Source organism: Cryptomeria japonica, chromosome 4 (assembly GCF_030272615.1).
Source record: "Cryptomeria japonica chromosome 4, Sugi_1.0, whole genome shotgun sequence".
NCBI classification, from domain to species: domain Eukaryota; kingdom Viridiplantae; phylum Streptophyta; class Pinopsida; order Cupressales; family Cupressaceae; genus Cryptomeria; species Cryptomeria japonica.
In genome coordinates this window covers 217,528,101-217,551,931 of record NC_081408.1, presented here as the reverse complement: position 1 = coordinate 217,551,931, position 23,831 = coordinate 217,528,101, and the positions used below count along the sequence as shown (strand labels likewise).

The 23,831-nt window shown below is 35.1% G+C and overlaps 1 protein-coding gene across 1 annotated transcript; it reads left to right on the top strand.

Moving 5' to 3' along the window:
- The first annotated feature begins 301 nt into the window (after positions 1 to 301).
- Positions 302 to 11,544, top strand: LOC131875034 (LRR receptor-like serine/threonine-protein kinase EFR). Its single transcript, XM_059219035.1, has 2 exons — positions 302 to 511; positions 10,969 to 11,544. Exons 1-2 carry the CDS (start codon positions 302 to 304, stop codon positions 11,542 to 11,544), a joined length of 786 nt encoding a protein of 261 aa, XP_059075018.1.
- The last annotated feature ends 12,287 nt before the right edge of the window (positions 11,545 to 23,831 follow it).

The following is a 23,831-nucleotide window of genomic DNA, read 5'->3' as shown; positions in this document are numbered from 1 at the left end:
GCAATGCCTCAACCTATTCATGCTGGAGGAAGAACTCTATGGGGAAATTGTCTCCCTAGTGGATTGTTCCTTGAGCTTAGATAGTCATTGGTGTGATGGGCTTGTTTATGGAAAGATAATCACTCCCTTAGTGGATATCCTGGAGTTGCGGGTGGAAGGTGTTAGTTTGATGCAATGATTTGTTAACCTGGTGAACATCTATGCTATGGCAGATGCAATTTTTGAACTATGAGAAGGGGTCAGGGAGAGCATCTTGGAGTTGTATTTTGAGCCCACCGATAACATTTTGTCTACATTGGATATGGAGGAATCATCGGGAAATGGGCAAGAGGAGTCCGATGGTGATGAAGACGAGGAAATGGATGCAGAAGGAGAGAAAGAGGAAGAATCATATGAGGGAGAGGAGCTGGAAGAGGACATGGAAGAGGTGACAGAATCGGACAATGGAGAGGAAGAGGAGGTTGATAGAGAGGTAGCTCGTAGAGCAGAGCAGAGAAGAAATGCCCTGTTCGTGAGAGACACTTGATGCACTTTCAAGGCAGGTGTGTTGAGCGACAACCTTAACAATTTCAAGAGGCTCCTGGATTTAGATGATAAGTGGCTTTCGGTGGGGTCAACTGACAATCTCCTTAGCATAGGGGATGCAGTGGTGGATATAATTCATTTTATTAGACAGAATTAGGGAATAGGATACTGGTGTTCGGGTAGGTTAGGGTGTATCTGCCAAGGTTTTTTGTAGTCGGGTTCTAATTGTAGCTATGCTCTCTCCTTAGTTGAAGAGATTTTTGCATTGGATATGTGATAGCATAACTATGTATTTATTTTCTTTTATTAATATAGGGTGCTATCCCATAGCTAATAGCACTTACCTTTAAAATAAAAATAAAAATAAAATGAAATATCCATTTTAAGTAACTTCTTTCATTTTTTATTGATAATCTTATAAATAAAGTGATTTTTTTTGTATAAATATACATAATTTTTTTAATTTATTTTTAAATATAAGTAGTAAAATGAATTAACAATTGTATAAGGACTTGATTGACACTATTTAAATAAAATAAAATAAAATTTAAATTATTAATTAAACTATTTCATTAGAAGCGTTACACAAAAAATATTTCTTAAAAAAAATATGTTTTTTATAATTATAATTTTGTATAATTTTTTTCAAATCATCTTTTTTTTATTAATACTTTTTGAAAAATATAATTTTCTTTTTAATCATTTTAATATATACAATATAACTTTATATCATTTAATCAAAAATTTAAATATTTTTTGTTTAGTCACTAAAAAATACCTTTTTTTCTAATGAATAAGGTGCCGCAACCAAATTATATTAAAGTAAATGATAAAAACATATATATAGTCCAAAATATAAAATTACTACAACCAGATAAGTCCACCTATGATTAAGTCCACCTATGATTAAGAATCTATTACCCAAACAAGGCCAATTAAAACTAGAGAAAAATCACATCATAAAAACAAGTTTAATAATGAGAATGCATCCAAAATTTTCCAAAAAAACCATCATCTATGCTAAGATTTTTATGAAAATTCTTAAAGAATTAACCATCTATCTTAAACCACTGGAGCATGAGAGGAAGGAGCGATAGCGCTTGGGCCCGAGCCAAAAGGGAGGCCCACTAGATCAATATCCAAATGACTGGAAGAATCCTTGTAAGTGAACTTGAGAAGACGGACTCTAGGAAAACAAATATCAACGTCATGCGACTTTGGTCTAAGGTCCTCTGCCAATGCTTCAATCTCTGCCACCTAAATGTTGATCCTATCTTTAAAAGCAGATAATGCAACTCTGTAATCCACTAGGTAGTCTCTGATCCAGCCAACTTCCTCAATCTTGGTCAAATGAAATAGTTTCCAAAGGAAGCTTGCATTCTCCTTTATCCCAAATTTCCTAGCTTTGAATGGTTTCATGTCTTCTATATAGAGAATAGGGAAATGCGGGGAAGGTTTACCATTCCTAATCATCACCATATAATCTGTTGGATGTGGAATGGTGAGATTATCATCTATATTTCTAAGAACCCTACTCATATCTCCTCATCTATATTCTAAGAACCCTACTAATATCTCCCAACAATCCAACCTTGAAGACTTTTCTACAAATTTTTTCTAATTTCTCATTAGATAAACCCATGTGAAGAAGCATTGCCACAAAAACGGCTGGAATCTCCACATTTACCCTATTTTTGCAATTTTCCCTAAGAAATTCATTGCCTAGAATCCTTTTTATTGCCTTAACTACCAAGGAGTGAAGCAAATTTAGAACTTCCTACAACTATTTGTCCTTTAATTCACCAAAAAAAAGACATTTTCCTTTTAGAAGCTATTAGCCTAATAGGAGAATCCATTATTATGCTCAATTCAAGCCTAAATCCACTACCTATAAATATCACCTAAGGGAAGAACATAATAAGATAACGCTTTTCGAGGAAGTCACTTGAAACAATAATACCTTGATAGATCCATATTTTGTGCCGAAAATTCTGGTAGACCACCCAAAAAATTAGCTATCATTTTATCCATCAAATATTTTCTTGAGTTTAGAAAGATTCCTCCTTGCTAAATTTAGCCATTGCTTTAGATGAAAAAACAAGCAACTAAATACCACCTCCAATAAAATAGAAAATAGACTTCAATCCCAAAGAACTTAATGTTAATGTCTCTATTTCTGACATTCCCAACTCACTTAATACTCTGAATGGGAGCCAAGTTGAAATTTTTTGAAACTCCCACCTCCTAGAGAATACGGCTCTAACTACCATTGATGGTGAAAAAACATTAGCCTGGTAACCTTTCCTTTTTTTATCATATCTTTGTCAAGATCATAAATTTGAAAAGATTGTCCTCTTCAAGATATTACATTTCTTCTTGAAGTTTGAAATCTAGGGAATTAAAATTTCAAAAACCAATCCTACCATTCGGGGAACCCACAAAACTTACGTCCATTTTTCTCTAAATCAAATGAGAAGATAGGCCTTTATCCTTCTCAACTGATGCTAAAATGATAGCCTGACATTACCACTCATAAAATCATAAAATATACTTTGCCAAATCTTTGAAATTCAAATTCAAAATAAGAAGATCTAACTGATTGAAATGCCCTCAACTATTATTTCCTCCACCATTGTCTTTGAGAGGTCTACCTCCAAACCTCATTGATTTTGACAGAATAACATATAATGCAATCTAAATTATTTGTTGCTAATCGTTTAGCTAAAAATTGATGAAACTTAGAGAGACTGAAATTCTTCTAGACCATTCTACTCTAGAGCTCTTAATGTCCCTCCCAATTTAATATATGAAGCAGCTAGGAAATTTATCAAGCTTGACTTCCCACTAATTCTGATTTATAACAACCCCTCTTGTTCGTTTACCATTAATTTCATCTACCCCCTGATTTGCTAATCGGTCAGCTAAGCAATTTGTTTCTCTAAAAATATGATTGATTGTTGTTGCATCAAAATATGTTAGGAGCTCTAAAGCCCTAACTAAGAGATAATTTAACCTCCAATTTGGGGTCACTCCCAATCAAAGAGCACGAATAATAATCGTGGAATCCCCTACAATTTCCACTCTTTTTATTCTCAGTTCTCTACATAATAACACTCCTTCAATAACTTCTTTGAGTTTTTCTATATTATGTGTGTCCACTTCTAAGGATTTAGCTTCCTTAGACACTTCCACTCCTTCCCAAGAATGGACAATGCATCTTGCTCCTCAAGATCCAAGGTTTCCTTGAGATGCACCATCAAAATTCTGCTTAAACCAGCTTAATTTGAGAGGGTTCCAAACACTTTGACATCTAGCTTTCTTTGAAGAATCACCCCCGACTCAAATATGGAGGAATCTTCAACCCAAACCATCTAGGGCCTTCATTTTGTCATCCTAACAAGAAAATTGAGATTCTTTTGAGCCAAATATTGAAAGTTTGTTATTCTTTGTCTCCACTATAGCTGCCTCAATATTGCTTGATAGGGCCTCACAAGAAATTTTTTCCACTTGGAAAATTATTTTGTTCCTTTCCTTTCTTAATTCCCATATTAAAATTGAATGAGAGATTGACCAAAAAATTCCAAATAGACTTGAAGAAAATAATCTCGACTAGTTTTTAAACATGCTCAATATGTTATTTGGAAGGGTTGAAATCCAACCCAATCTTATTCATAACCATTTTTATCGTTTATTAGTAAAGAGACAATTCAATAGAATATGATCAATTGACTCTTTGACGTGCTCGCATAACACACAAATTCAATGACCCTCAAAGTCTAACTTTCTAAACCACTCAATTGTTAGTATTCTACCCTGAAGGGCTACCCAAGCAAAAAAAACAACTTTAGGAAGAAACATTTTATCCCAACAAAGATCAGTTGGAATTTTAGTCTTTTGAAGATTTTAGTTCTCTAATATTCATATATACCCTTATTTTGAATTATAGTTCCTTGAATTAGGTCCTGTCTAGATAAATGAATCTGATCCTACTCTGAATATTATAGATCTATTTTGCTAGATCTCCTTTAGTTGTAATATATCTTCCCTCCTGGTATGGAGATCCTCAAACTCTTTCCATTTCCATCCCAAAGAAGGATCCCCTTCTATAAATTCAATATTATCTCTAATACAAATTCCCCAAATTATTTTACTTATTTCCTTTATATTGTTGACATTCATCATTTTATCCAAGGTAGGAAAACCTTCACAGGAGTCAAACCAAAAGAGGGCTCTTAAACCATCTCTCATGTCCCAAGAAATCTGATCTGAGATAATGTCCTTGTATTTCAATATAAATTTCCATACCCTTGAACCTTTTGTGGGGTTTTGAGTCCTAAAGATTCCTTCTAGGTTCATGTCTTTTAAGTATTTTCCTTTAAGAATTCTGACCCATTTTAGGTCTGGGTCCTTAAATAATTTCCATACAAGTTTAGGCCATAGAGGCTTGTTTTTCCATAGGTGGTTTCTCAATCCAACTCCCTCATGGTTTTTAGTTCTGCAAATCTTATCCCAAGCTCTATTTTCTTCTTTTTAGCCATACGTTGCCAATAAAAGGGTCTCATTTTCTTTACTAAATTTGAATTGGCACGACTTGAAAGAGATAGACATGACATTAAATAGATTGGAAGAGCTAAGAGGGAGCTTTCTTTAATATAGTTACTCTTCCTTCCCAAGATATACATTTAGTTTTCCAAGATGTCATTTTCTTGTCAATTTTTTTACCAATTGGATCCCAAACTTTGGTAGTCCTCAAACCCTTATCTAGAGGTAAGCCTAGATATGAACAAGGAAGTTTCTCTACTTTAAAGCCCAATATAGTTAATGTCTCTTGCTCTATTATCATATTGATTAGCATAAAGAAAGAGAACTTCAGATTATATCGTAAAGCCCTATTAAGTTAAGTTCCCCTTTAGTGTTTTAGAATGAGAGAGAAGTTGCCGATTACAAATTTTTAAAATAAAAGATACTAAATGGTGTAAAACACAAACTTTTGTAAAATTCGTGTACTTAGTCATCTTAGAATAGAATCTAATGGGTCATAGATGGCTAAAATTTGAATTTCCATTTTGAAAAGACAAGGTTTATGTCAATGACCACAAAAAGACCCTATGGGTGAAAATAAACAAATCTAGATGGATAACAACTATATTAGGGTATACATATCATTTAGTTATAATATTTTTCTTTATTGAAATAGGATGACAATTTAATATTTTAAATATGCATGGTTTATGCATAACATTAAAATTAGTATATTTTTTGAGGAATCCTCTGTGTAAGCTGTGTAGACACACACATGGAATAATCTTGTGTATAGTTAGGTTCACTCATTTAGCCTTTACTATGTGTGTGTGTGTGTGTGTGTGTGTGTGTGTGTCTATATCCCACACATACATATATACATACATACATAAATACATATCTATATCTATACATACATACATACATACATACATAGATATATATATATATATATATATATATATATATATATATATATATATATATATATATATATATATATATATATATAATCATATATACATATTTGCATGCATACATACATATATGTATGTATATGTGTGTGTCTGGGTGTGTGCATGTGGGTGGGTGTGTGTGTGCATATACATAGTAAAAGATAAATTTGTGAACCCAATTATACACAAGATTGTGCCACATGTGTCTACACAACACACAAGTTTCCTAAAAAAAAAACATACTAATTTGAATGTATGCATAAACCATGCATATTTAAAACAAATAAATAATCATCTTATTTCAATAAAGAAAAAGACTATAACTAGAAGATGTTAAAAAAAGACAAATAAGATTCTTCCTTCTGTCCATTGATCACATCATGGATTTTAGAGGAACAGTTTTGTTCAAACATGTACAAATGCTAGTGAACGAAGGTAATAGCATTGGCTTTTTTTGCCAACATACATATATGTTACAAATGTTTGGTAAGTTGATAAAATTAATTGCATATTGAAATTTTTTCCTTACAAAATACCAATCAAGTGAAGCTTGCATCTCTTAGAAAAGAAGACAAATCAAAAGATAATAAAGTCTTGGTCTATGATGGATAGGTCAAAGCAAATCTACATCAATACAAATAATAAAGAAAATAATCGTGATCTTTTAGAAAAAAATTAAACAAGAAATGATCATCATTAGATTAAAACTTCTTCCTTCTATTCATCACCATATTATGAAAATTATAAGAACACTTTTGTTCAATGCACCATTGTAATCAAGGAATATAACAGTGTTGATGTATCTCTCCAACATAAAACCATGTGATTAGGGTTATGTGAATTCAAAAAAATCGTCATCAATAAACAAACAAAAAAAAATAATGGTCATTCAGAGATTAAATTAAAAAATCCATACATCTTAATACAGAAATCAATCCAAAGATACAAGAGTCTTGATCCTGACAAAAATAAAAAATAAAAATCTTCATCAATCAACAAACTAAAAAAACTAGTGATCATTCAGAAATTAAAGTATACAATCAATACCCCAAATTAAAATGAATTTCTTCAGTTTGTGGGGCATAAACATTTGAGTGACACTTTTGTCCCAATGTGTATGTCGTGTTGATCAAGGAATTATGTACAGAGATGTATTCTGTGTTGATGTATATCGTGCTTTGTCGCAACTTGTCAGTTAGATGGAGTTTCAACGTCTTAAAGAACATCTCTTCTTTAACGGAGGCGACAGATCTTCGCAAAGTCAAGTTTTATTTCCGTTTGATTGGCGTACTTGCTGTCGTGTTCTACTTCAGATTCAACAATTATTGCGTATACAGAATGCATTACAGTTGTGATATGCTTTGTATTGTGTTGCTTTTCTACGGGATTATTTTTGTTTGTTGGAATTTCAACATCTTAGAAAAAAACACAACATTTTCCTGGGTCTGCAGTCTGCACGGAAACTACAATAGTGATTGTGGAATCTCAGGCAGTATCGTCAGGCCCACCTGCTATCTCCCTCCACCCAGCGAAAATTTAGAACGAGTTAAAATAAGATCAACAAATTGTGGGCAGTGGGCACTCTTTTAAATTGCCATGGATGTTAGTTGTTAAGCAATCAATCCAAAACGTAAGATTTTGAGAAACATCCGATTCTTTAGTCTTTTGCAGTTTTCCTTATATTAATTATTATTTTAATAAAATTATTCAATATCTAAATTCAGGTTTGAAGTACACCTGTAAGTAAAATTCAAAGGTTGCGAAATTATTATTTCTAATTAAAAAATAGATATCTATATATAAATGCATTGTGTACAATATCTTAACATATTGGACGTTTATTAAAAGAGTCATTAAAAGTTGGGAAAATTTAATCTAGAAAGCTTGTGTATTCCATGGAACTCAGAGCGCATGTACAATATTTCTTACCAGAAATTGGTACAATTCATTCAATTTGTTAATAAAATCATCAAAAACATGATATGAATAATAGTTATTAATGGGAACCTTTATTTGAAATGGAGGATCAACCTTTGCCAAAAGATAGCCATTGTTATTTATGTATCAAATTCTTTTTATTTTTTCAATTGACAATTAAGTAGGTATGATGAATCTTCCACAAATAATTTTAAAATAAAGCTAGATTATGGGATAAATATGTAAACAATTGTGTGAAAGTGACATCTAATCATTTGGTATCATGCAACCCCATACTACGAGATAGTTGCATGGGATAACAAAGGTACTCATACCAAACAAGGGAGTATAACTCATAGACATGCCAAGAAATATGAATAATCTTCATAGCATATAGATGATAAAAAAAGTATGAAAAACCATCATTAACATAGAAAGCATTGATCTCATGTTATCTATAAAATCTAACTTTAACAAGAACGAGAATCTTAGAGGGAGGTAAGGAGTGTCATCATAATATCATGAAGGTATGACTTTGTTGAATTGAGTTTGAATTCTCATTACAATATGAGGAAAGTACCCAAGTGATACGATCCATCAACTTTGCTTGAAGGTGACATGTCCTTGATGTTTCATATTGAGCTTATGCAAGAAATCTAAACATTCATTGACTTACTTATTGTTTATATTTAATAAATAAATTTAATTACTTATAACATACATAACTCTCACATATTGTAGCCTTGAAATCACTTCTACACATGGGAGATCATTGAAATCCACTCATTTCACACCCTCCAAACATTCAAGCTTAGTTACTTTATGCCCAAACATTATTTGGGATTTGCATGGAAATCAAAGTGAAAAAATCGAAATAATAATTTGGACATAATCCAAAGAGATATAGACAAAATAATAATAATGAGAGTTGGTTTCTCTCATTAAAACTGATCCAAAATTATTTTAACATTAATTTTTGAAATATAACTCTACACATGAATAACCAACATTTTTCTAAATTTTCTATTGTTGAAAATTTGAGAATTTAATTTTTACAAAAATGAAAATTTAAACCTTCATGCTCAACACCATTCTTTTGCACATAATTTCACTTTTCTCAATTTATTAAAAAAATTCATAGTATTTGCTTAAAAGTTCACTTCCCTTTATTTTGTAATATTATTTCTTATTATTTTTTGTTTTCAATTTTTTTAGAAAATATTAGCAATAAATGAATTTTATGATTTATAATTTATCATTTATCATTTTAAATTTTAAATTTTATTATTATTTTCTTACATTATTAAATATAAATTTGAATAAAAAATTAATTAAAAATATTTAAATATTACCATCAATAAAACACTTTTGTTTTCATTAGAGAGAATCATCCTTTTCATAAATTTGTCCTTAATTCAAAAATAACTGAAACAACTTTATAAATAATTTTTAAAAAAATAAAAAACTATATAATTAAAATGAATTCAAAACACATTCCACACCATTTGTATTTGAAAGAAGAAAAACAATGAATCTTAACTTTCTTAAAGAAATTGAGGTAATATTTGCTAGACATTTTCACAACTTTTCTTTCTTTCTTTTTCTGTGCACTAATAAAAATTAAAATGGGTGATTTCATCGCAGCTCTCTCCTAACATTCCTCCTATTTCATTGGGCAAAGCTCATGATTGGATACTATTGTTTTTATCCCAAATGGCTGGAAAAAAGAAAAACGATACTTTTCGTGACTTTTCTTCCTTTCTTTATCTCTACACTAATAAAGATGAAAATGAGTGATTTCATTGCAGCTTGCTCCTAATTTTCTTCCCATTTTCTCTCCTAAAATAACTATACTATTTTTATTCATGTATGCACAACACTATTCTTTTATGCTTAAATTATTTTTTGGTTTCTTACAAAAATTAGTAATATTGACTTAGAAAGGACATTCAAAAAAATATAAAAACAAAAATTTTACATAAAACATATAATGAATTTAACATGAAAGTGAAGCTATACTATCACATACGTGAACATAGAAAATGTGAAATGAAAAAATTAAAAAAAAACCAAAAATATATATATCTTTAATTTGCAACACACCAAAATGTCAATGTATTATAGTAGTTCAATTTTGATAAGCAATTTAATAAACAATCCAAGCATACCCTTGATACCTTTAATTCTCAATTCATCCAAATCCAAACACTCTTTAATCATTCAATTTATCCAACATTCATATTGAGTCGGAGAGGGTTTGAGAACCATTTTGAAAAACAATGAACACTCTTTTTTCTCCTTTTAACGAGCCTTTTAATTAGTTCCTATGCATCATATTAGATTGGTCTAGACTAATCTTAGGGCCAGCCTTAAACATCACACTAAGCAACATATTAAGTCTAACGAATGTCAGTCAACTCTGAATGTTTAGCACTTTTAAGCCTAAAAATCAAAGCTTAGTATGTGTCATTTAAGCAGTTTGTAATCTCTCTTAAAGATTCCTTATTTCAATTCACATTAATATATTATTTATATAATATAAATATATATGCTATTTAAAGGTTACAATATAATATTTGTAATAAAAATATATTAATAATCTCTTATAATTTGAAAATGTTTTTAATGTTCACTTACGTATCTCTGTCTCTGCACTAATGATGAATACGAAACAGCGATTTCATTCCACCTCTCTGTTGACTTTCCTCCCATTCTCTCTCTCTCTCCTCAACGATTTCATCGCGCAACTCTCGCGATTGGGCAGCGTAGACTTTTTGACCATTTTCTTTCTCGCGATTGATCACCGTAGACTTTGTTACGCAAAAACAAAACACTTTTCACCATTGCCCATCCCTTCGCAGCTATTTAATAACATTTCGGACACCCTAACGACAACACACAGGCTTGGAAAAGGAAGATGAAGATGGCTTCAACTTTTGTATGGTCCCTCCTACTCCTACTCTTCTTTCCCTCTGCACTACCCTGTTTTATTTCTTTGCTGCATTCTCCTTCTTATTACTCTGATCAACAAGCTCTTCTCTCTTTTAAGCATTCACTTTCTACTGATTCAAACAATTCTCTGTCTGATTGGTCCCCTCATCGTTACCTTTGCAACTGGACTGGTGTTGCCTGCTCTTCTCGTCATCAGCGTGTGGTTTCCTTGAATCTCACAGCTATGTCTGTAGCTGGCACCATCTCTCCTTTCCTTGGTAATCTCTCATTTCTCAGAGTACTCGCTCTCAAGAATAATAGCTTTCATGATCACATTCCTTTTCAACTGGGGAAGCTTTTTCGCCTTAGAATACTTCGATTGTCTAAAAATAAATTGGAAGGCTCCATTCCCTCCACTCTGGCTAACTGTCATTCTTTGCAACGTCTCATACTATCCTTTAACCTTTTGAATGGAAGTATACCTTCCCAGCTTGGCCTTCTTTCACATTTAGAGATGCTTGCTCTAGGAGTAAACCGACTAACAGGCATAATCCCGCCTTCTCTGGGAAACCTGTCATCTTTAGTTGACTTGGAGTTGGGGGAAAATGAGCTCTATGGTGATATTCCCTTTGAACTTGGCATGCTTACTCAATTCAAAGTACTTTTTCTTCATTTCAACAACTTGACAGAGTGATTCCTGATTCTATTTCCAACTGTACTTTTGTCAAATTTTTACAATTATCTAAGAACCAATTAACTGGTCACATTCCCTCAGCCTTTGGTAAATTGCTTCATCTTAGAAGACTTTATTTATGGGACAATCAACCTGCGAGTAGAAGTAGTGGCTTATCATTTCTAGTAGCCTTATTTAATTGTTCCTCTTTAGAATATCTACAATTGGGTAATAACTATGGGAGAGGAGCCATTACGTGTGTAGGGACCTAAATGTGTGAGAGGTCTGAGGTGGTTAGGGGCCCACAGGTGTCCGCCTAATCACCTAGTACTTGTCGACGTGTGTTCCACCACATGTTCAACATTGAACAAATAAATAATACCATTAAACAATCACACGAATTAACCATAAAATGTATCTTTTGAATTCAAATTATAAATCTTTAGGTTCACACGTAAACATTTAAACCATTCAAATTGATTCAAATAAAAGTTTTTGAGTTCTATGAAATAAGATCATGTGCCCAATAAAGGGACCATAATAAAAACATTAAAGTTTGTATTAAACATTAAAACGATAACATATTAAGCCTAAATAAGCCGACTTGGAAGCAATACAAAATGACATGAGGGCAACCCCATGCCATGTGAGCACCCATGGACACTGACATGGCCAATCAAATGTCACGTGATGGTCATAATTTGTCCATGTCCATGTCAGACCACGAGACCCTTTCAACACCTTTCTACATCCCCCGTCTGATCTGTCTAGCTCAAACCAAGTTGATATGTGTTAGTGTAATTAATTATTCATGGTGGATGTTATTACACCTTACTTAAGTTTACTTAGGATAATGCATTTCATAGTAGTTTGGGTATGAGACACTTGGGTGTTTGTGCCACATTGGGTTAGTGTGTGTAGGAGAATTTCCACCATTTGTGGTCTTATCTTGTTGTTACATTTCACTTTCGGTGGGTGATCCACCTCATGTGGAATATTTTATTGCTTTTCCTACCTACCACACCTATTTCCTACCTAACCTTTTTTCTTATTGATCCACATGTCATGTTTGTGTGCTCACATATCCATATAGCCTTGCCTATATAAGCAGACTCATTTACATTGTATGTAACAACTATTGATCTTTTGATCATCTATCTATTGATGAGAATGCAAGTTATTTTTGTCCTATATTTTGTCTCTCTTTTGTACTTTTCATTGAGCACTTGATCTTGGAAAAATCTCACATGGTATAAGAGTCATTAGAGCGTCATTGATTCGTCTATGAGAGGCATTATTGCGATGTCAAGAGGAAGATCTAAGGAGAAACATCTTTTGGAGGCATCCTAGACTAGATCAAACCTCGCTATTGCGTACCTACATTAATTTCAGGGGTAAATCTAGTTAGAATGATTTGGGTGTGGACTAGTTTATCTTCCGGAAGAGCTTTGAACTTGAAACAACTGTACAAGAGATAATTTCACAAGAAGAAATTCAAATGGTAAAAATATAGTGTGAAGGGCTTCTTTCAATCAACCCTTCTTACAGAGTGTTTTGGCATATTCTCACTAGTGAGCCTAGTGGCATTGGCATTAATTTGTTTCATGATGATTTTTTGATAGTGATGAATATTAAAAGGAGCAAATTGGTCCTTTTTTCTAAATACATGGTCTTATAACACAGAGCTTGGTGTTCATTGTTTATGAATGACAATACCCTTTGGATTTCAATGCATTGAATTGTTGCACAGTGCATATGGCTTCTACATTGTTTGGATTTGTGAGTCTTATCTTTCATTGATTTATCTTTGACCATGTTCTTATGTTGCTCGATGATGTCATTGAGTGATTTAGAGTGTTAGGGATGGCTCAAAGTCCTTTTTTGTTTTTGTCTTTTGTTTGTGTTTTTAGCTTTCTAGGGCAAGTATGTCTTGGGTGTCTGTGATAAGTACGTTTGCTTTGTGAACATCTCACATACCTCAATCGTTGACACACTTGATGTCTCAGAATGTCTTGATTCATTCATTGTCTAAAAAATGTCAGCTTTATGCAAAGGGATCACATTTTTGCTCTGGCCTTCATTGCCATGGTGCTTCGCATCCGTTTTGCCATATCAAATAAAGGTTCTCACCTACTATTGTGCATTTTTGCAAGCAATTTTTTCTTCATCGCTAGTTCTTCTCCATCTAATTTCCTCTTACTAACATTTATTTTGTTAGTCCTTGCAATCCTATTGGTCTAATCTTGACATTATTGTTGATCAATTGGCCTCTTTCCTAGATTTTTTTGGTCAATTCCTCAAGGGGGCATACATATATCATTGTCATTGTCTAGGGCATATTTCTTGATTTTTATTTGAAACAATGCTCATAATCACATTGTCTCCAGGAGTGGCAAAATGTAGGTGTAGCTAGGAAATCGGAAATCATCACACGCAAATCAAAATACTAATCTAGCTCAATCACAAAAGCTCAAATGCAATGATCAATCCTAAACACACTCAATAAAGACATGAAAGCAAAACATTCAAAACTAAAAACTAAGCAAACCAAATGCAGATCTGAATGCTTCCTTCATGCGGCTCCATTGTCCTTCTTTCTTCTTCAAATAGCCTTTGTTTGTGGATCTCACCTTCAAGTGCATACACATGAGATGAAAGCAAGTAGACAAGATAGTGGCGCAAGAGTACTCGAAGCGTGATTGATTTGACAAAGTAATTCAAAAGAGTGATTAGAAAAATTGATTCATCTGATTAGTTGGGATTGAAGAAATTCATCCAATTTATAGAGAAATTGGAGAAAAATATCAAATTAGCATGATTCGATTCAAATGGAAATTGCAAATTAAAAATGTCAATTATGACAAATTATGATAAATTATGCACTTTCTATGCAAAATTTGATTGATTGATAATTCATGACAATTTATGACAAATTTCTATGTCAAAATTGATTGATTGTCAATTATGACAAATTATGACAATTTGAAATGTCATTCCCATGAAATTAGGAGGAAAATAGGAGAGAATTGAAATTAGAAATTAGGAAATTAGAAAATTGAAATTGATGAAAATTAGGAATTAGAAATTGATGGAAAATTAGGAAATTAGGAATTTAGGAGAAATTAGGTAAATTAATTAATAATTTGTCATTTATTAATTAATTCACAAAAAGAGGAATAATTAGCCAATTAAATGAACATTTAATTGCAATGAGAAGACTTAGGATAAATAAATAATTTATTAATCCTAGAGAGAGAAATGACAAACAGGGTTAAATGATTAAATTATGAAACCCTAGAAGATGAATTAGCAATGCAAGGACGACAATTAGGTCTTGATGAAAGATAATTGACTCGATCATGATTTTGAATTGATAAATGACCAATGCTGACAAATGATTTGATTGAGAAATGCGCCAATTGACGAGGAACAATGACTAATTGATCCAAATTGACATAATTGAGACAGACAACGATCGATGGCAAATTGATCGCAAAATGACAAAATTGACAAGAGGACAAGGATCGATGACAAAATAGATTGCAAGATGACAAGATTGAAAATGACCACGATCGATGACAAATCGATCGCAAAATGACAAGATCGAACATGACAACGATCGATGACAAATCGATCGCAAAATGACAAGATTGATAGAGGACAAAACCCTAATTAGGATTGACGATGTCCAAAATGATGACAAATGAGCACGGACATTGATGCGACAGGATAAGATCGATCAAAATCATGACTGGAGATTGTTGTTGACAAGACCAAATTTGAAAGTGAGACGAATGAAGAATGCAAAAGAATGACTCGATGCTCACAAATGATAAAGACCAAATCTGAATCATAGGAGAAATGTTAATGCGATGCAAAAACCTAAAATGAGGCAATGCGCAAATGTTAAAGTATGATTCTGCAAGCATTGACCATTTTTAGATGTCTACATTTTGCCCCTCTTTGAGACAATGTGAGTTTAAGCGTTGTTCCAAAGAATAATAATGAAGATGCCCCAGACAACTGACAATGACATATGCATGCCCCCTCGAGGAATTGGCTGGAAACATGCTAAAAAAGAGGCCAATTAATCGATAAAAATGATAGGATCGAACGGACTGACAATTGAAGATCGGATGCATGAAGGACAAGCAAATGATGGTGCAAAAGACCATGACCAACATAAGATGGAGAGGGTGCACGTCCATCTATGCACTGACAAAGATCTATAAATGAGACCAAGAGGGTGAAAAGAGCTCATTTGCACTAGCTAAAGAGGAGAATTTGTTGCTCTGGAAAAGGACACTTACAGAGAGATGGCAAATATTCCAATGGTGGATCACCTCAGAGAATGTGTATGCACTTACAAATGACCAGACGATGTGGGAGCAGCGGTATGTATCTCAAAAACCCATATTTTCAATTTCATGAATTTGACTTGCTTGCGGGACATTGCGGGGCCCACAGAGAATGCAGAAATTGACTTTTGCGCTTGTGTAGGGTGAATCCTATGCTTGTGTGAGGTCTTCTACGCTTGTGTAGGGTACAAAGGTGCAAGTTATGTTACACAGGCACAGGAGTTAGCACACAAGCACAGTTGTGCATTGGTAACTCAATTTTGGTTCGAAACGGCATGCGAATGATCCGAAAAAGGGGGATAAGGGTAGGATAGGTCAAAATAGATAAAGAACACCCTGATTTGGCCATGAAACAAGGAAATGCAGCCCATAGGAGCAAACCCTAATACTAAAAAAATGTGCCCCAATTGTGATGCAGAGTCGACAGTATCCATTGATCACGCGGGAGAACTGACCAGACTGCTTCATGTTACGACATAGACTTAGGAGCACAGACAGAGATACCTTAGCAGGACTTGGGATATATTATATCACATTTATGCCTGAGATTAGGGTAAACATAGGATTTCTTACTGCATTGGCAGAGCAATGGCATTCAGAGACCTCCTCATTCCATCTGGTGACTGGAGAGGCGACTGTGACACTAGAGGATGTATGGCACATCCTCTACATTCTGATTCATGGGAGATGGTAGAGTATGACCTAGTGACAGGGAGAGATATGTTGTGCAGGTTATTTGAGTGTGACACAGATGATTTGGATATCGTTGAGAGGGAGATTGGCTGGGAGACCATGGCATCAGAGTACGATCGGCAATATGTGGTGATAGCAGTGGTGATAGCATGCCTACTAGCAGGAGATAGATGAGGACATGGATTCCCTATTGGATGGGGAAGAGTGCTAGAGCGGATGGCGATAGAGGGGACAGTGTACGCATGGGGACCATGTGTACTGGCTATGTTGTATTTTTAGTTGCATCAGATCACATATCAGGGAGTACAAACTTTGAACTGTGGAGTCACATTGCTACAAGTATGGGCATTTGAGCACATAGCCATATGTCAATCGATTACAAAGAGATAGGTAGTACCACATTGACCATATGTTTATTGCTATGGAGGAGCACTAAGACAGGGTCCTTTTGGATACATATTGTATTGGCAACATGAGCTAGACAGATTGAGAGAGTTCACATGGAGGCCATATCTTGATTGCCCTGGATGGTCAGATGATCATGATGAGCTATCGTATTGTAGATAGGAGAGATACCTGATTGGGCGACCAGTGAATTGCCAGAGGGTGATTGAGATGTACCTGCCAGAGAGAGTCAGACGACAGTTTGGAGAGAGGTAGGATGTACCTAGAGGGACTGCACACTTTGCCCGATCTCACAGAGAGACGAGTTAGTGGGGGAGGATGATTCAGCCACACATAGCATATGCTGACTTCACACAGCTACAGCAGAGACAATGGGATTGGAGATCAGATGTGGTGGATGCCGGGATGACAAAGGAGTATGAGAGATGGTTTGCATGACAACGACCAGTGCCATTGACAGATCCAGATATTCTAGTACTGAGGAGACAGGAGGACTTCCCACTCACAGGAGAGGAGGAGGGAGATGATGAGGATGAGGAGGATGAGGGTGGTGATGAGGATGAGGGGGATGATGATTATGAGCCAGACTCAGCCGATCAGGAGGCATTGCAGGATATACCCATAGAGCCAGAGACAGCTAGCATAGAGGAGATGGAGATGTGCAGGGCTACCATAGCAAGTCAGTAGGATCATATTGCGACATTAGAGAGACAGAATGCCATCTTGAGGACAGAGCATGAGTAGTTCAGAGCAGAGATAGCCAGACTCATAGCGGCTCGAGATACAGCCATAGTTCAGGCACAACGAGAAGAACAGAGAGTCACTGAGTACATTAGGTCGATTAGGGATGCTAGTGCACGTGAGATGGCATAGATGTTGGTAGAGACTGGAGAGGAGATACGCCATTGGAGGACACTATATGAGAGTGCAGTTCCACCAGAGTAGAGAGCAGCTTCATATCGGGCACGATCGAGGATAGAGAGCAGGGCATGCTCTTGGAGATCATTGAGCAGCATGGGGGTGAGTGGACCTATGAGACCACCACAGCCAGGACTTGGGACAGGAGGGACATCATCCATGAGACATGTCTGGGATGAGGAGGATAGAGGGAGCACCCAATGACAGAGGCACGTGCTTCTTTATGATAGACAGATGACATATGTAGTTTGACATTATGTAGTTAGCTTGTGGGCCATACTTAGGACAAATAGTCCAATTTTGTACTCCGATATTATTGGGATATGTGATATGCATCGATAGGATGTGATGCAATGTGTTATGATTTGTAGTTATTTTTCCATGTATGGATGACTTATGCACTGTTTATGAACATGTATGGATATATATTTTTATATATTTTTGATGCATTTATAATATGAAATGGATAAAATGCTTGATATGACGCTTGATGTGATGTAAATGTACTAACCAATGAATGCAAGATGCAGCATATGTGTATGGAGATTGGAGCACTAGACCGAACTGACTATCCAAACTGACGGAAGAAATGTTAGTAAGAAGAAATGAGACAAAGGACAGTTAGAGACGAAGAAAAAATTGCTTTCAGTAATGCACTTTGTAGGTGAGAAGCTTTATTTTAATGTAGCAAAATGGATGCGTAGCATCATGGTATTGAAGGCCAGAGCTGAAATGCAACCCTTTTTGCAAAAGACAGACACATCATAGACAAACAACAATCACAACAAAAAGAAATAAAGGGACCATGAACAATCCCGGTCACTCTAAATCACTTAGTGACATCATCGAGCAACATAGGAACATGATCGAAGATAAATCAATAAAAAGATAAGATGCACAAATTCAAACAAGTCAAACAAACATCTTGATCTTCATTGTCAAAAGTTGAAAGTGTTGATAGGATGATCATGTTATCTGGTTTCAGGACATGTGGTACCTCGTTTAAGATAGGACACAGTCTGGTTTCGAGTATACCATACCCTGTATAAGACCCATGATAGTAGTAACAAGGACAAATGATTTTGATGCTGATTGATTGATATGACAATGTTGATCAGTTTGAATGTCTAATTTGATCAAAAATGTTCATCTGTTAATGCATGATTTGAGTTAAAGCACAATGTGTGATTGCGTGTCATTGGAGGTATGCTCAGCGATCTGTCGATGCGCAAAGGGGATACTTTATTGCAAAATGCTTGTTTTTGCTAGTTTTTATAATGTTTTTGTTCATTTCAGGACTTTATATGATTTTTTTTTTTTTAGAGATTTTTTTTAGGACTTTATTTGATTTTTTTGAATTATTTCAAGACATTTTTCAATGTTTTTGGATTATTTCAGGACATTTTTCAATTTTTTTGAATTATTTCAAGACATTTTTCAATTTTAAAAGTTCCAGTGATCGATCATGACAAGGGGAACACACCCAATGCACACCTGAAAGACATATGTATAGACCGGAACTGACACATATGTACAAGAAACCAGAGTATGCAAGACAATTATGTTGACCAATCACATGCCTGGAACAGAACATTGGGTCAAGAGAAAGATAGACATGATAAACCGGCTGAGAGAAAGGATAGCTAGAGGTCATGACAGATGATGGAGAAATGATCTCGTTACTCATGACGCCTGATTTCCAGGTTTTCACCATGGTACTTGCCCAAAGTGCCTGTTTGCCAGGTTTTCACTAGTGGATGAATTATTTTTTTTGCGTTACATTTTTTTTTTTTTTTTTTCATTTTTTTTTTTGTATTTTGACTTTTTCAATAGAAGATAGACACATGATAGGGGATGGAAGAAGGACTCAAGCATCTTTTTGTTTGGATAGTAGCCTTGAAAAAAATGGACCATGACCTATAAAAGTATGCTCAAAGATGTTGGTAGGATAAGGACATGGAAAATGAGATGAAACTAAGGCAAGGATTTATGCAAAGGATGGGATCAAAGGGATCGAAGGATGGAAAATATGCATTGGATGATGGATAGGGTATTGGAAGAATTGGGCTTCAGTGGATGGAAATGAAGGCAAGATCAATATTGGCACACACCTTGAGGGGTGATGGACTGATGGAGGAAAAATGTATTTTGGATATTGAGATTTTGATGGAGGAATAGCTTGGGATTTTGGGACATAAGGGTCCAAAACGGATGAAGAAGGTGATGGAGGAATAGACTTGGAAGGTTTGGATAGAGGAATAGCAATTTTAGATGCCAATTTTGATGTTTCTTTAGGCTTTTGTGCTTCAAGGAGCTGCTTAGGGATACACATGGTTTTTGATTTTTCATGCTTTTGTGGTTCCTTGGAGTGCATTGCTTGCACAAGGGATTTAGGAACCCATATAGATTTTGACTTTTGTTTTTGAGAAATGGGCCTTTGTGACCTTTTGGATTTTTCCTTTACTTTATAGATCAAATTTTTCTTTGTTTTGACATGTCAATTATATTGGACATGTTGATCCTTGGATACATGTGGATTGCTAGACTTATGACATCTACACTTGGCATCCAAATTGCTTGGAGGGGGAAAGGAATGCATGGATGGATATGAATGAAATGGAGTTCTTTTGGATGGATGAAATTTACTCAAGGATGTGTGCCTTTGCTGACCTTGCATAGAGGACAAAGGAATATAAGGACCTAAGATGGATGGAAGGTATGATGGGGAAGGGATATGTTTGGATTTTGAAGGAGGGATACCAACGTCTTGAGAGTGAGTTGTGTAGACATGACCCTTAAGATCTTCTTATGGAGGGGTTCTTTCTCGTGAAGGTCTACTCCTTTTCCTTTATGAATATCTTGACTTGTAGGAGACTCTTTTCTTTGGGAAGATGACGCGAGTCCATTATGAGGTGGATATGATATGAGAGAAATAATGAGATCTTGAAGTGGATCGGATTGCACCAAAGTGGAAGAACCCATTATGCATGTCGAGGGTTCATGAACATCTTGCACTGACACATTAGAATCATGAAGGGGATTAGGATCATGAGGGGGACTAAGATTGTGTAGTGGACATGGTTCAATGACAAGCTCTTCAAGAGATGGAATGGGAGAAATAATGGGATCATCAAAAGAAATGATATCTTGGAGTGTATATGCTAGATTAGGACGTGGAGATGGAGGAACAAGTGGATCTTGTGGAGGATTTAAAGGAATAATTTGATCTTGACAAGGAGGAAGATCATTGGAATCCCCTTCAAAGGTGCATTTCCCTTGATGTTCAATGGGATCATCGAAAAGGATGGAAGGGATATCTGGAATGTCAATGGGATTTGAAAGGACATTTTTTTCATGAAATGGAATGGGATTGTTTGGGATTGGATGGACTGGGATATCTTGATCTTTCTCGGGGAATGGAGTGTCAATAGGACTTTGGATAGGATGGACAAGAATAGGGGAATCATCGTGAGTGTCTAGGAACATGGGGTCCTGGTCAACAATTGGATGGGATGATAAGGTTTCAGGATCTTGATCTTGGTCTGTTTCAAGACATGTTTCTGCATGCTCTAAATTATCCTCTTGACATGGGGTTGGACTTTGGATATGCATGGAGGATTCTGACAAGGAATCAATGTTTTGGCATGAAGGAAATGCACTTTGAACATTTGTGATGGATTCTGGCAGGGAATGAATGCTTGAACATGAGGAAGAGGGACTTCAAATGGGGTCCTCTAAAATAGCTAATGACAATAAAGTGCATGGTGGCATTGGGTCTTGTATTTCTGAAACATGACAAGGATGTGCATCATGAATTGGATTATCGTGGCAATCAATTATGGATAGCCCTTGGATAATTGCATCCTTGGGTGTATTGTTTGATGAGGACAATATAGAAGGTTCTTGTGAAACTTCTAAAGGTGTAGGGATAGATGCCACTGGAGAGTCAATTTGTTTGCGGGGGATGAGGCATTGCTAGACATAAGTGTATTATCTTGATCTTCCTCAAAGAACTCACTTGGTAATTTCCTTAAGATCATTGCAATAAAGCCACCTTTCTTTTGAGGTTTTGACATAGTTGTATCTAGAATTTGAACTTGTTTGGCAAGGAGTTGGTTCTGATCTGATGTCATGTTTTGATATTGGACTTGGTTCAATTGTTCTGACATGTTTGAAACTTGGGTTGGTGTGTGCTGCAACCTTTGTTTTTGAATGTTTGGTTGTGGTTATTGACATTGATATTCCACCATTGATTGAACCATTTGTTGACATTGTGTAGTTGGTTGGACATATTGTTGAAATTGAACCATTGGTTGTGTTGGTTGTATATGTTGGACCATTGGTTGAACCACTAGTTGTATTGGTTGAAAATCTGATTGATAGTAAACACCTTCTTGTTCTTGTTGTGGAGGCACATAATGTTGAAATTGATGTTGTCTCTTTTCTTGAAATTGTTTCATCATCTCTATTTGGGAGAGGAGAGCTGGTATGTCTGATCGTTCAAGAAGAGATCTTACATCAATTGGCTCAATCTTTGGATTTCGACCTGGAAATTTTTGAAACATTTTGGACATTTGTGATCTATTCTTCTCAATGTTTCTCACTTTTTGTTCCAAAATCTCCTTTTCTTGAGCTAGTTTCTCCTCTAGGTTTTGTATTTGGACATTTACATCATCATGATAAGTTTGATCCAAGTTTTGAGACATGTAGAGATTGGATTGACATGATTTATTGCTCAATTGTGATGACATGGCTTCATAAGAAGGTTGAGACCTCATTTCAACAAACATGTCACTATGCAATGCAACTAATGGGATTGATAAATGCAACCTAAAGGATGACAATGCAACTTAATGTTTTTGTTGTTTTTCAAGATTTTTACAAACTTTTTGGAATGCAAATCTAAAAAAGAGACCCTTAGGAAATTGAAATGATGTCTAGACCTCAAAGGACAAAAGGACAAAATGACAATGTCTCCCCTATATGCTTGGATACTAAGCTAGGTTTGACCAAATGACATTGATGACAAAAAGATAAAAGTTTGACAAGGTCTAGACTTCCTAACAATGACTTAGGGTTTATTCAAAGGTTTGGATTACTCAAGTATGACAAAACCTAGTTTTTGAGACTACGTGCAAGAAAGGAATGATTATGACAATGACCTAGGATATTATATGAAAATGATCTAAGCTTAATGAAGAGACCTAGGGTATGCAAATGTGACCTAATGTTATGAGGACAAGGATGCAAATGCAAAATGTATGACAATGTCAACCTAAGACAAAACCTAAGGTTGAATTATGAAATGGTATTATTCTAATGCAAGAGGACACATGCAAATGGATGACCCTTATTGATATGCAAAGGAGTATGACCTAGGTGAAACCTAACCTTGGTAGTTAAAAATGAATTTACAAAATGAAAACCTAGGATGAACCTAAATCTAAGTGACATGAATGTTGAGACAAGATTTTGAAAAATGTTTGACAACCATGTTTGAAGGTGTTTTGAACTTTTTTGAATGAAATACTCTTGTGTTTAACCTTGTTTTGAATCAATTTGTCTTGTTTTTGAAATGAGACACAACTCAAATTTTGACAAGCAAAGAAGACAAGATATTTTAACTTAGACTCAAGACAATCATGCTCATTCACACATTTCTTATGGTAGGTAAGGACAGTAGGTACTTGAGAGGTAGACTCGTTATGAGATTCAAGGAGAATACATAGATGCTTGACCCCATGGGCTCCCCTCCACGACACTCACTTCTCAGGGCAGCCAAGCATCAGTCCCCATGGAAATCTCCCCATGGCGAACTTAGTATCTCTTCCAAGTATCCGAACTTTTCCTTCTCAAGCAACTAGATGGGTTTTTTTTGGCCTCTAAAAACAAGGTGTTTAGTAAGGATTTCTGTTAAGTGTTACTCCTTGATGT

Coding starts and splice junctions, on each gene's coding strand:
- LOC131875034 (XM_059219035.1), top strand. CDS start 302: ATGGAGGAATCATCGGGAAATGGGCAAGAGGAGTCCGATGGTGATGAA. Junction 512..10,968: donor AGAGAAGAAATGCCCTGTTC/GTGAGAGACACT, acceptor CTCTCTTTTAAG/CATTCACTTTCTACTGATTC.